At 42.3% G+C, this 14,243-nt stretch overlaps 1 protein-coding gene across 1 annotated transcript in view; it reads right to left on the bottom strand.

Annotated features, from left to right (window-relative positions):
* Window positions 1-13,894, bottom strand: part of LOC125546895 — a 48,313-nt gene extending 34,419 nt beyond the window's left edge. Inside the window, exon 1 of the mRNA XM_048710992.1 lies at window positions 13,687-13,894. Coding sequence (XP_048566949.1) covers window positions 13,687-13,894 — 208 coding nt within the window. The remainder of the gene's footprint in view (window positions 1-13,686) is intronic.
* Window positions 13,895-14,243: the final 349 nt, after the last annotated feature.

Raw genomic sequence — 14,243 nt, 5'->3', positions numbered from 1 at the left:
TCTCCCTCATGGACCCTGTAGGCCTTGGATCGTCGCACTATGCAGCGTGCCTCATTTTGGTCCTCCGGAAGTTCCTGTCTAGTTAGGTAGGCCAGGAATGGTTCTGTCCATGGGGCAATGATGGCCATTATTATGTGGGCTGAAGGTGTTATTTCGGTGGCGGAGCCTTCGATTGTGTCAGAGTGTTCGGTATCGAGTATTTTGGCCGGGTCCGGACTATTGTTACCGGTGTCCCCTTCCCATACTACGGATGGCTTGAACAGCCTCTCCAAAAATATGTTGGGGGGACCGCATCGCGTTTTGCGCCGATGCGGGCGAGGATATCCGCCGCCTGATTGTTTTCCCGAGCCACATGGTGAAATTCAAGCCCCTCGAACCGAGCTGACATTTTTAGGACAACGTTTTGATAGGCCGTCATTTTTGGATCCTTGGTGTCAAAGTCTCCATTTATTTGGGATATTGCGAGGTTTGAATCCCCACGCACCTCCAGGCGTTGAATGCCCATGGAGACTGCCATCCGAAGACCATGCAACAGAGCTTCATATTCGGCTGTGTTGTTGGAGTCTGGATACAATATTTGCAGTACGGTATCTCCAGTTGGGGACGTCAGGACGACGCCATCCCCTAGACCAGCCAGCATTTTAGAACCGTCGAAGTGCGTGCTCCAATTGGAGTATGGCCGTACTCTTTAGGGGGTTCGGCCTCCGTCCATTCGGCGACAAAGTCGGCCAATACTTGCGACTTAATGGCTCGCCGAGGTTTGTATGTTATGTCGAACGGGAGGAGCTCAATGGCCCATTTGGCAATCCGGCCCGTAGCGTCGCAGTTGTTTATAATATCATTAAGTGGCACTTCCGAGGCTACTGTAATCAAACACTCTTGAAAGTAGTGTCGCAGCTTCCGGGATGCCATGAATACCGCATAGGCTATCTTTTGATAATGTGGGTATCGTGATTTGCATGGAGTGAGGACATTGGATACATAGTATACCGGCTTTTGAAGAGGGAATTTATGTCCGTCAGCTTCTCGTTCGACGACGAGCACTGCGCTTACAACTTGATGAGTTGCCGCAATGTACAACAGCATTGGTTCGCCGATGTTTGGCGCGGCCAGGATTGGGTTGGTTGCCAAAATGGCCTTTATTTCTTCCAATCCGGCTGTGGCAGCGTCCGTCCACTCGAAGTGTTCGGTGCACCGAAGGAGGCGATAAAGGGGTAAAGCCTTTTCTCCTAAGCGGGAGATAAAGCGGCTTAGAGCCGCCACGCATCCAGTTAACTTCTGGATTTGTTTGAGGTCTGTTGGGGTAGCCAACTGTGACAAAGCTCGGATTTTGGCCGGATTAGCTTCAATACCTCTACTGGAGACAATGAAACCCAGGAGCTTTCCGGCTGGTACGCCAAAAACGCATTTTTTCCGGATTGAGCTTGATGTCGTATGTTCGGAGGTTGTCGAATGTGAGCCTCAAGTCATCTATCAGAGAGTCGACGTGTTTGGTTTTGACAACCACATCGTTTACGTATGCCTCTACTGTTTTGCCAATTTGTTTCTCCAGACATGTCTGAATCATGCGCTGATATGTTGCGCCGGCGTTTTTGAGCCCAAAAGGCATTGTGTTGAAACAGAAGGGACCGTATGGTGTTATGAATGCCGTTGAGGCTTGGTCAGACTCCGCCATCTTGATTTGGTGGTAACCGGAGTATGCGTTGAGGAAACACAATGACTCGTGTCCTACGGCAGCATCAATAATTTGATCAATGCGGGGGAGGGGGAAGGGGTCCTTTGGGCAAGCTTTATTGAGGTCCTTGAAATCGACACAAAGGCGCCAGGATTTATCCTTCTTTGGTACCATCACCAGGTTTGCTAGCCAGTCCGGGTGTTTTATTTCTCTGATGAATCCGGCCTCCAATAACTTGGCTAGTTCCTCTCCCATGGCCTGTCTCTTAGGTTCGGAGAAACGTCGTAGAGCTTGCTTGACCGGCTTGAATCCCTTTAGGATATTGAGGCTATGCTTGGCCAGCCTGCGTGGGATTCCTGGCATGTCTGAGGGATGCCAGGCGAATATGTCCCAATTCTCGCGCAGGAACTCTCGTAGTGCGGCGTGCACGGCGGGGTTTAACTGTGCCCCGATGGAGGCTGTTTTTTGTAGGGTCCGTTGGGTGGACTTGGAATTTGACTATTTCATCCGCTGGTTTAAAAGAGGTGGACTTGGATCTCTTATCGAGTATCACGTCGTCCCTGTCCACTGTGGAGCGTAGCGTGGTTAATTCCTCGGCCAAGAGGGCTTCGGATAATGCCTCGAGGGCTAGTGCGGCTGTTTTGTTCTCGGTGCGGAGTGCTGTGTCTGGATCACTGGCGAGGGTGATGATTCCATTGGGCCCGGACATTTTGAGCTTCATGTACCCATAATGGGGTACGACTTGGAAGATCGTGAGCGCCTCACGTCCTAAAAGGGCGTGGTATCCACTGCTGAACGGGGCCACTTGAAATGTAATTTCTTCGGACCTATAGTTCTCTGGCGTACCGAATACCACATCTAGTGTGATTTTCCCAGCGCATCATGCCTCCTGACTGGGTATGATTCCCCTGAAGGTTGTGCTACTTTGCTCAATGCGTTTCCAGTCTATTTCCATTTTTTGAAGAGTTTCCTCATAGATGAGGTTTAATCTGCTGCCGCCGTCCATGAGTACTTTGGTGAGTCGAAAGCTGTCCACAATTGGACTGACGACCAGTGCGGCTGGTGCTCGGGCTGTTCGGAATTTAGGTTCGTCACTGGCATTGAAGGTAATAGCCGTGTCACTCCATGGATTTATTGCTGCTACGTGGCAGATTTCGGCCATGCTGCGGAGTGTTCGCTTGCGCCTATTATTTGAAGCGAAGGTCTCAAAGACTGTTAACACGATATTGTTATCCACGAGATGGTGCTCTGTGGCATTTGGGATAAGAAGATCCTCGCCACTTTTGGCCACCTGCCGGAGTATCCAACATGCTCTAAGGCTGTGCGTTGGTATTGTATCCGCTGTACTATGAATTTTGCAGGGTCCGTTAAGCCATCCCTCCAGTACGGTTCCATGCCCTGTAGAGGGTTTTTGTTTCTTTGCAACTAGCTTGGGTGTCTTATGATAGTGCACCCTTTTACTTCGGACTGGGTGTATATTCGGAGCCGGATTATCCCAAAATTTCGTTTCGGTTTTCCAGGTGCTTTCCATCGCACAGTACTCTCATACTATGGATGCCAAGTTAGCGAAGCGTGATATGTCACGGCGACTTAAGGCGTTAAGGATTCCCTTATCCGTGCAATTATTGCAGAAAAGTGAGATTGCATCTTCCTCACGATAGTCCTTAACCTTGTTCATCACAAGGAGGAATATGACCCAATAATGATGTACTGTTTCATGGGGCTCTTGCCTGATGTGGGAAAGATCATTTATGTCTGGGGGGGGGGGGGGGGGGGTGGATTTGAGTCCGAACCCCTACCCGATCTGAGACCCAGGGGCCGAGGAGTTTCCAATATTGGAAGTTCGGGTTCCGGAGTGCTGCCCGATAAGTCTGGCCCGCTGCCTGATTCTAGATTCAGGGCTTGGGTGATGTCCTCCCGTAAGCGGGTATCCGGCTCGGAGAGCTCAGGAATCCGGACATAGTTAGTCCTCAAAATAGAGGAAGAGTTGCCGCATTGTTCCTCCACCACCGCAACGTGATGGGTGACCGATGGAGAGTTAATCTCCCTTTGATCGGGTTTAAGCCCAATCCGATCATAGTCCATAGCGACTCCCAAGGAGGCGATGCGATCCAAGAGTTTGTTTAGGGAAGAGAGCTCCATTGGATCCATCTGCTTGGCGAATTCCGAGCCGACGTGGAGGCTGTTTTTGATGACCTGAGAAGTCATCGTCGGTGCAGCGGCCGAACAGGCAGTCATGACGAAACTGCCTAGCCGGAGAGTTTGGCTGACATCCATAGCTCCCCCGGCGGTAATGTTGTTTTTAACAACAAGATGAGGCATCCTTCCTTACGGCGACGTCACAGAGGAACTCTCAATGAAAGCACCAATGTCGGTGTCAAAACCGGCGGATCTCGGGTAGGGGGTCCTGAACTGTGCGTCTAAGGCGGATGGTAACAGGAGGCAGGGAACACGATGTTTTACCCAGGTTCGGGCCCTCTTGATGGAGGTAAAACCCTACATCCTACTTGATTTATTCTTGATGATATGAGTATTACAAGAGTTGATCTACCACGAGATCGGAGAGGCTAAACCCTAGAAGCTAGCCTATGGTATGATTGTATGCTGTCCTATGGACTAAAATCCTCCGGTTTATATAGACACCGGAGGGGGCTAGGGTTACACAAGGTCGGTTACAAAGGAGGAGATATCCATATCCGTACTGCCTAGCTTGCCTTCCACGCCAAGTAGAGTTCCATCCGGACATGAGACGAAGTCTTCAATCTTGTATCTTCATAGTCCAACAGTCCGACCAAAGGATATAATCCGGCTGTCCAGATACCCCCTAATCTAGGACTCCCTCATTAAGGGATAGTTATATGATCCAATTATGTTATTATTGTTGAGAGAACTTGCACTGGTGAAAGTACAAACCCTAGGCCTTGTTTCAACGCATTGCAATACCGTTTTCGCTCAGTTTTATCATTAGTTACCTTGCCGTTTTTATATTTTCAGATTACAAAAACCTATATCTACCATCCATATTGCACTTGTATCACCATCTCTTCGCTGAACTAGTGCACCTATACAATTTACCATTGTATTGGGTGTGTTGGGGACACAAGAGACTCTTTGTTATTTGGTTGCAGGGTTGTTTGAGAGAGACCATCTTCATCCTACGCCTCCCACGGATTGATAAACCTCAGGTCATCCACTTGAGGGAAATTTGCTACTGTCCTACAAACCTCTGCACTTGGAGGCCCAACAACGTCTACAAGAAGAAGGTTGTCTAGTAGACATCAAGCTCATTTCCGGCGCCGTTTCCGGGGAGGTGAGTGCTTGAAGGTATATATTTAGATCTTGGAACCGAATCTATTAGTTTCTTGTTTTATCACTAGTTTAGTTTATAAAAGAAAACTACAAAAAAATGGAATTGAGGGTGCCTCATATGCTTCATCTTTTTAATATCTTTCGTGAAAATAAGGATTTCGATAATTGTGCCAAAGTGTTAGAAGAAGAATGCAATAAAATGTTTGGCATACAATGTTTGAATGATGAGCATGATTGCAATGTTGTTAGTATGAACTCTTTGAATATCCATAGTACTAATGATGATTGCACTAGTCATGATGAAAATGTCTCTTATAAGCATGTTAATTTTTGTGGAGTGCATAGAGTTTGCAAGTACACACCAAATCGGGAAGATAGATTTTGCAAGCGGCATGAGTATTTAGAAACTAAATGGTTGCAAGAGAGGCTAGATGCTTGTGCTGAAAATTTAAAATTTCTTTGCCATCCTTGTGAACTTTGCAATGAACGTGATCATTTAAATATCCAATGCAAATTGTTTCATGATCGAATCGTGTCCAAACATTGTGATGACTTGATTTCCCTTGCACATCATAATGAACTTAGTTTGCTTGTGGGTTATGAAGAAATGAAACATATAACTAAGGATCTTTCAAAATTTGTCCTTGATAAAGTTCTTGATTTTGATCTAGAGGAAATTTATATGTATTGTGCGGTGAATTGCATTGAAAATCCTTATATTTCCAATTACATAAAGACAAGAAAACAAATGGAAGATGAAGAGAATACTAATGAAAGGGAAGAGGTTTCCCCGTATCCTACTATTCTTTCTTATGATGAATCAGGTAACGAGGAGGAGCTTTCTATTCAACCTATCTCATTAATAAGGAGCTCCAAAAAGAGGATTAAGCCCACATGTAATGAGAAGAAGAAAAAGAAAAGATAGAGAAGCAAAGGTAAAAATGTATCCCTCCTAAATGATGTTGCTCCTATTACTCATTGTGATGATGATAATTGCTATACTATTGGTGCTATCCATACTATTAATGATGAGAGTGATTATGCTTATGATATGGAAAGGCCCAAGCTTGGGGATGCTATGTTTTATGAAGATGATATTTTTAACCTCCCGAGTTTTGACATGCAAATTGATTATGATGATAACACGCCTCCTATTTATGATGATTATATTGATGAAAGTGGGTTTGGAAGAGTGTCAACTTTAGGAAGTAATGATCCCACTATTTTGGAGGGTGTTGAATCTTATTGTGACAATTATAAAAGTGGATTTGGAGAGGTCATGTCTTTATTTAGTAATGATTCCACTATCTTGGAAGAGGTTTCAATTGATTATGATGAGAACAAAGTTGCTACTTATGATGATTATTGTGATGATACTTATGTTATAAAAAGTAGTGATGACTATATTTACAAAACTTGTAATGATTATGATTACCCTTTTTCTGAACATTACTCTTTTAATGTGGAAACAATTTATAGTATTCGAGTTTCTTATGATACTCCCAGTATTCTGAATGAGAAGAATTTTGCTTATGTGGAGAGTAATAAAAATTCTATGCTTGTGGCTCATGAAAAGAATGCATTATGTGATAGTTATATTGTTGAATTCATTCATGATGCTACTGAAAATTATTATGAGGGAGGAATATATGCTTGTAGGAATTGCAATAATATCAAGTTTCCTCTCTATGTGCTTAAAATCTTGAAGTTATGCTTGTTTTGCTTTCCTATGGTAGTTGATTCTTGTTCCCATAAATTGTTTGCTCTCAAAATCCCTATGCATATGAAGTGGGTTAGACTTAAATGTTCTAGTCATATTCTTCATGATGCTCTCTTTATGTTTCAGTTCTTATCTTTTATGTGAGCATCATTGAAATCATCATGCCTAGCTGGGGGCGTTACACGATAGCGCTTGTTGGGAGGCAACCCAATTTTATTTTTGTTCTTTGATTTTTGTTCCTGTTTAGTAATAAATAATTCATCTAGCTTCTGTTATGATTGTGTTTTTATGCTTTAATTAGTGTTTGTGCCAAGTAAAGCCTTTAGGATCTTCTTGGGCGATTGTTGTTTGATCTTGCTGATAAAAACAGAAAGTATGCGCTCACGAAAATAATTATCATTCTTTACCAGAGAGCGATAAAATACCAATTCCAACCGCAGTAGATCAATATAATTTTTATTCTGGTCATCCCAATTTTTCAGAGTTTTTGGAGTTACAGAAGTATTCGAAATCTCCAGATTACTACAGACTGTTCTGTTTTTGACAGATTCTGTTTTCATTGTGTTGTTTGCTTATTTTGATGAATCTATGAGTAGTATCGGAGGGTATGAACCATAGAGAAGTTTGAATACAGTAGATATTACACCAATATGAATTTAGAATGATTTCACAATAGTACCTAAGTGGTGATTAATTTTCTTATACTAACAGAGCTTACGAGTTTTCTGTTAAGTTTTGTGCTGTGAAGTTTTCAAGTTTTGGGTAATGATTCGATGGACTATGGAATAAGGAGCGGCAAGAGCCTAATCTTGGGGATGCCGAAGGCACCCCAAGGTAATATTCAAGGACAACCAAGAGCCTAAGCTTGGGGATGCCCCGGATGGCATTCCCTCTTTCGTCTTCGTTCATCGGTAACTTTACTTGGAGCTATACTTTTATTCACCACATGATATGTGTTTTGCTTGGAGCGTCAATTTATTTTATTAGGATTTGCTTGTTGTTTGAATAAATTACTTAAGATCTGAAATTTTATTTATTGTAAGGAGTCTTCACATAGTTACATAATTATTCAACTACTCATTGTGCTTCGCTTATATCTTTCAGAGTAGTTTGTCTTTTGCTCTAGTGCTTCACTTATATTATTTTGAGAGTCTTTTAGAACAGCATGGTAATTTGCTTTGGTTATAAAATTAGTCCTAATATGATGGGCATTCAAGATGGGTACAATAAAACCTTTCATATAGAGTGCATTATGAGAAGTATGATACTTGATAATTGTTTTGAGATATAAAGATGGTGATATTAGAGTCGTGCTAGTTGAGTAATTGTGAAATTGAGAAATACTTGTGTTGAGGTTCGCAAGTCCTGTAGCATGCACATATGGTAACCGTTGTGTGAAAAATTTGAAGCATGAGGTGTTTCTTTGATTGCCTTCCTTATGAGTGGTGGTCGGGGACGAGCGATGGTCTTTTCCTACCAATCTACCCCCCTAGGAGCATGCGCGTAGTGCTTGGTTTTGAAGACTTGTAGATTTTTGCAATAAGTATGTGAGTTATTTATGACTAATGTTCAGTCCATGGATTATACACACTCTCACCCTTCCACCATTGCTAGCCTCTCTTATGCCGCGCAACTTTCGCCGGTACCATAAACCCATCATTTACCTTCCTCAAAACAGCCACCATACCTACCTATTATGGCATTTCCATAGCCACTCCGAGATATATTGCCATGCAACTTTCCACCGTTGCGTTTATTATGACATGCTTCATCATAGTCATATTGCTTTGCATGATCATGTAGTTGCATCGTATTTGTGGCATGGCCACCATTCATAATTTTTTATACATGTCACTCTTGATTCATTGCACATCCCGGTACACCGCCGGAGGCATTCACATAGAGTCATATTTTGTTCTAAGTATCGAGTTGTAATTCTTGAGTTGTTAGTAAATAAAAGTGTGACGATCTTCATTATTAGAGCATTGTACCATGTGAGGAAAGGATGATGGAGACTATGATTCCCCCACAAGTCGGGATGAGACTCCGAACGAAAAATAAATAAATAAAGAAAAAAAAGAGGCCATGAAAAAAAAAGAGAGAAGGCCCAAACAAAAAAAATAAAAAAATAAATGAGAGAAAAAGAGAGAAGGGGCAATGTTACTATCCTTTTCCACACTTGTGCTTCAAAGTAGCACCATGATCTTCATGATAGAGAGTTTCTTATGTTGTCACTTTCTTATACTAGTGGGAATTTCCCTAGGTCTTCGTGAGCAAGCAAGTTGGATGCACACCACTTAGTTTCTTTTGTTGAGCTTTCATACACTTATAGCTCTAGTGCATCCGTTGCATGACAATCCCTACTCACTCACATTGATATCTATCGTTGGGCATCTCCATAGCCCATTGATACGCCTAGTTGATGCGAGACTATCTTCCTCCCTTTTGTCTTCTCCACTACCACCATTCTATTCCACCCATAGTGCTATGTCCATGGCTCGCGCTCATATATTGCGTAAAAGTTGAAAGAGTTTGAAAAGGCTAAGTATGAAACAATTGCTTGGCTTGTCATCGGGTTTGTGCATGATGGGATCATTTTCTGTGACGAAAATGAAGCATGGCCAAACTATATGATTTTGTAGGGATGAGCTTTCTTTGGCTATGTTATTTTGAGAAGACATAATTGCTTGGTTAGTATGCTTGAAGTATTATTATTTTTATGTCAATATTAAACTTTTGTCTTGAATCTTTCGGATCTGAACACTCATGCCACAATAAAGAAAATTACATTGAAATTATGTTAGGTAGCATTCCACATCAAAAATTCTGTTTTTTATCATTTACCTACTCGAGGACGAGCAGGAATTAATCTTGGGGTTGCTTGATACGTCTCCAACGTGTCTATAATTTTTGATTGTTCCATGCTATTATATTATCCATCTAGGATGTCTTATATGCATTTATATGCTATTTTATATGATTTTTGGGACTAACCTATTAACCTAGAGCCCAGTGCCAGTTTCTTTTTTCCTTCTTTTTGAGTATCACAGAAAAGGAATATCAAACGGAGTCCAATTGACCTGAAAATTTACGGAGATCATTTTTGGACCAGAAGAAGCCCACGGAGCATCGGAGATGGACTAGAAGAGTCCCGAGGCCACCACGAGAGTGGGGCGCGCGCCCTACCCCCCATGGGTGCGCCCCTGCCTCGTAGCCACCTCGTGGACCCTCCTGACTTGTTCTCAACGCCAACACCTCTTATATATCCCCAAACTTCCAGAACATAACATAGATCGGGAGTTCCGCTGCCGCAAGCCTCTGTAGCCACCAAAAACCAATCGGGACCCTGTTCCGGCACCCTGCCAGAGGGGGGATCCCTCACCGGTGGCCATCTTCATCATCCCGGCGCTCTCCATGACGAGGAGGGAGTAGTTCACCCTCGGGGCTGAGGGTATGTACCAGTATCTATGTGTTTGATCTCTCTCTCTCTCTCTCTCGTGTTCTTGATTCGGCACGATCTTGATGTATCACGAGCTTTGCTATTATAGTTGGATCTTATGATGTTTCTCCTCCTCTAATCTCTTGTAATGGTTTGAGTTTTCCCTTTGAAGTTATCTTATCAGATTGAGTCTTTAAGCATTTGAGAACACTTGATGTATGTCTTGCATGTGCTTATCTGTGGTGACAATGGGATATTCACGTGATCCACTTGATGTATGTTTTGGTGATCAACTTGCGAGTTCCATGACCTCGTGAACTTATGCATAGGGGTTGGCACATATTTTCGTCTTAACTCTTCGGTAGAAACTTTGGGGCACTCTTTGAAGTTCTTTATGTTGGTTTGAATAGATGAATTTGAGATTATGCATATCATATAATTATACCCACGGATACTTGAGGTGACATTGGAGTATCTAGGTGACATTAGGGTTTTGGTTGATTTGTGTCCTAAGGTGTTATTCTAGTACAAACTCTAGGATAGATCGAACGGAAAGAATAACTTCGTGTTATTTTTCTACGGACTCTTGAATAGATCGATCAGAAAGGATAACTTTGAGGTGGTTTCGTACCCTACAATAATCTCTTCGTTTGTTCTCCGCTATTAGTGACTTTGGAGTGACTCTTTGTTTCATGTTGAGAGATAGTTATATGATCCAATTATGTTATTATTGTTGAGAGAACTTGCACTAGTGAAAGTACGAACCCTAGGCCTTGCTTCAACACATTGCAATACCGTTTTCGCTCACTTTTATCATTAGTTACCTTGCTGTTTTTTATATTTTCAGATTACAAAAACCTATATCTACCATCCATATTGCATTTGTATCACCATATCTTCGCCGAACTAGTGCACCTATACAATTTACCATTGTATTGGGTGTGTTGGGGACACAAGGGACTCTTTGTTATTTGGTTGCAGGGTTGTTTGAGAGAGACCATCTTCATCCTACGCTTCCTACGGATTGATAAACCTTAGGTCATCCACTTGAGGGAAATTTTCTACTGTCCTACAAACCTCTGCACTTGGAGGCCCAACAACGTCTACAAGAAGAATGTTGTGTAGTAGACATCAATACATTCCACACAGTCACTCCAAGAAAAACGTTTCCGTTCGCATGTACATCACACATAATTTCCCCATTAAATCGTTTGTGATAGCGTTGCCTTTGCAGATGATATTAACAATTTTACCGTTTGCGTTATTAAATGCATCACACATGGTGCGTAGAAGGAACTGTGTGGCATAGGCAATCCGTCACACACAATTTTTATGTGGTAAACATTTGCACAAGGTGGCCTAACGTAAACAGTTTTCAAGAGGAAGTCATGTGTGATTGTTCATTGATCCAACACGGTTTATTTCTAGAAACTGTGTGCGTTGCCCGAGGTCATCGCCCATGGTGTTTTCCCAATAATCGTTTGCAATAGAAAAACCCAATTAGCAGGCTAATCGCCATTAGCAGGCTAATTGTCCTATTATTAATAATACATTTATTACTCTAATTGACATTTTATATTAAGCACGTAATATATTTCATTTTCGTATTAAGGAAGCATGATTCCATAATTGAAATACACCAGAGTACAACATCATATAGCTTCAGTACTTAGCTACCCCATTACACAACTACACCAGCACCAAGTTTCACATGCAACATCTATAACCTTTTTGAAATTAACATCATAGACGGTACATAGTCAGATGAATCACATCTGGAAAACTGCTGAAGCGGAAGGTGAATATTGAGCCTTCATTGATTTTGAAGGTCTTTGCAACTTTAGGCCACTACCTATAGATGATTGACCCCCCCATCCTTTGTCCTCTTTAGGAACACTTCAATATTGAACCATGGGTGTTGTATGAATACCTTCCTCGCCACCTGACCATACAGGTGGTTTGAGAGGTAATCATCAATGAAATGCTTTGGAAAGGCCTAAAAAAATAAGGATATGCATACATATCTTCTCTAGATTTTAAAATGGCGCAAAGGAATTAAAAAGACAAGGTATAACATTTAGTACCATCCTATAGTGAACTGATATCTTCTTCATTGTGTAGACAAAGATCTTGTTATTTTTTGTCGCTAATTTCTTTATCGTAACAATCTTTCCGAATTTCTTGGCTTGACTGATATTCATGGACAACTCATTTCCCCATATGCAAAAATGGTTGAACAGTGGGTGAAAACCTCTGACAGCAGGACCTACATGTGCAAGACCAAACTGTTAAAAACCTAAATATTAGAATGGTTCTTGCAATTGCACAATAATGTGCTATTAGACAAAGGACCATGCATGTGCAAACCTCGATTGTAAACCTCAGTGCTTCCCATTGTATCCCTGCAAAACATATAAGGTAGTTAGTGATCAGGTTAAGTGAGGGTTCGCATGCTATCAGTAAAATATGTTGATGAAAAATAAGCACATTGCGGATTCATTAGATTAATTCTAGCCACATGGAAAACCCATTTATCCAAACCAAGAATGATTAAGAACTAGGAAATATAGCAATTGTACATGTTCTCATGTATTAAGTGCAACCAAACTCGATTTATTCCTCACATGCACAACCATACAAAATTCTACCCACGACAATTGGACATCGCATTGTAGAATTGAACCAAGCAGTTAACTAAACTCCACAACAAATGAACCAAACATTAACTGAGCACCACATTGCACAATATAACATACTCCTAATAGAAGATCAGACAGTTAACCAAACCAAGCATGCTTAACAACTTGGAAATATAACAATTGTATTTATTTCTCATGTATTTAGTACAACCAAATTTGATTTATTTCTCACATGGTATACAATAACAAAATGCACCGACAATAATTGAACATCGCATTGCAGAATTGAACCAAACAGTTAACTAAACACCACAACAGATGAACCAAACGTTAACTGAGCACCACATTGCACAATATATAACATACTAGAAGATCAGACAGCTAACCAACCAAGCATGATCGACAACTTGGAAACAAAGCAATTGTATTTGTTTCTCATGAATTTTGTAAAGATAAATTCGATTTATTTCTCAAATGGAATACAATACAAAATTGCACCCTGAAGAATTGAACATCACATTTGCAGAACTGAACCAAGCAGTTAACTGAACATGACAACTAATTAACCAAATAGTTAATAAGTGAGCACCACATTGCACAACATATAGAACATATACACTAGAGCAAAAAATTGCATGGTAAAAGTAGATAGGAAAATTCACTAGAATTTGTTAAGGAAAGGCAGGAGCAGCACATGCAATGGGTAAACCGAGCATGGTTAAACGGTGTAGCTAGCAAACTGAACATAGGTCCTTATAGTGAGCTAATAACATAAGCTACTCCTCATCGTCGGAGATATCGATGATGATTGGCTCCTTGGAAATGGAAGAGGGTGAGGCCTCCACATTGTGGGTGCCCTTATCGTAGTGGTGAGTTGCCTAAGCCGCTCCGGGAACCAACCTACTGGCTCTCGAGTTGAGGTAAGCACGGGCACACTGAGAAAACACCTCGTAGTCTTCTTCAAAGGCACCAACGGTGGCCTCGAGAAAATGACACGAACTGTCATTTAAAGAAGCCAACCGCATCGCGGCATGAGCGTGGGAGGCGTCGATGGTGGCCTCGACAGCGTGGTGCTCCTCCAAGATGTGGGGGTCGGCACGAATGGCAGCCATCGCGACCTCATCCGCGCGTGGGGCTACGATTTGCTTCTCCACTACCAAATGCTCCTTGAGCTCCTGGCTAAACTGCGTGCACCATGGCTTAGGGTGGCGCTTATTTGGTGGAGGGTCGGTGATTTGGGTGGAAGGTGTCGCGCCAGCGGTCAGGGCATGTGGGATGTGGAAGGAGGAGGAGGATGGGGGTCGGGTGTGGATTACCTGCCTGGATCGATGAGGCCGAGCAGCGTGAAGGAGTGTCGCCAGCGAGGAGGCGGCACTACAATCAAGGAGTGAAGGTTTGAACTTGGAAAGGAAGGCGGAAACAGGGGAAATGTGGATTTTGGTAAGGGGAGGGGGCGGGGAG

The sequence above is a fragment of the Triticum urartu genome, chromosome 3 (assembly GCF_003073215.2).
Source record: "Triticum urartu cultivar G1812 chromosome 3, Tu2.1, whole genome shotgun sequence".
NCBI classification, from domain to species: domain Eukaryota; kingdom Viridiplantae; phylum Streptophyta; class Magnoliopsida; order Poales; family Poaceae; genus Triticum; species Triticum urartu.
The sequence above is the reverse complement of the archived record's forward strand: the minus strand, read 5'-3'. Positions and strand labels throughout refer to the sequence as shown.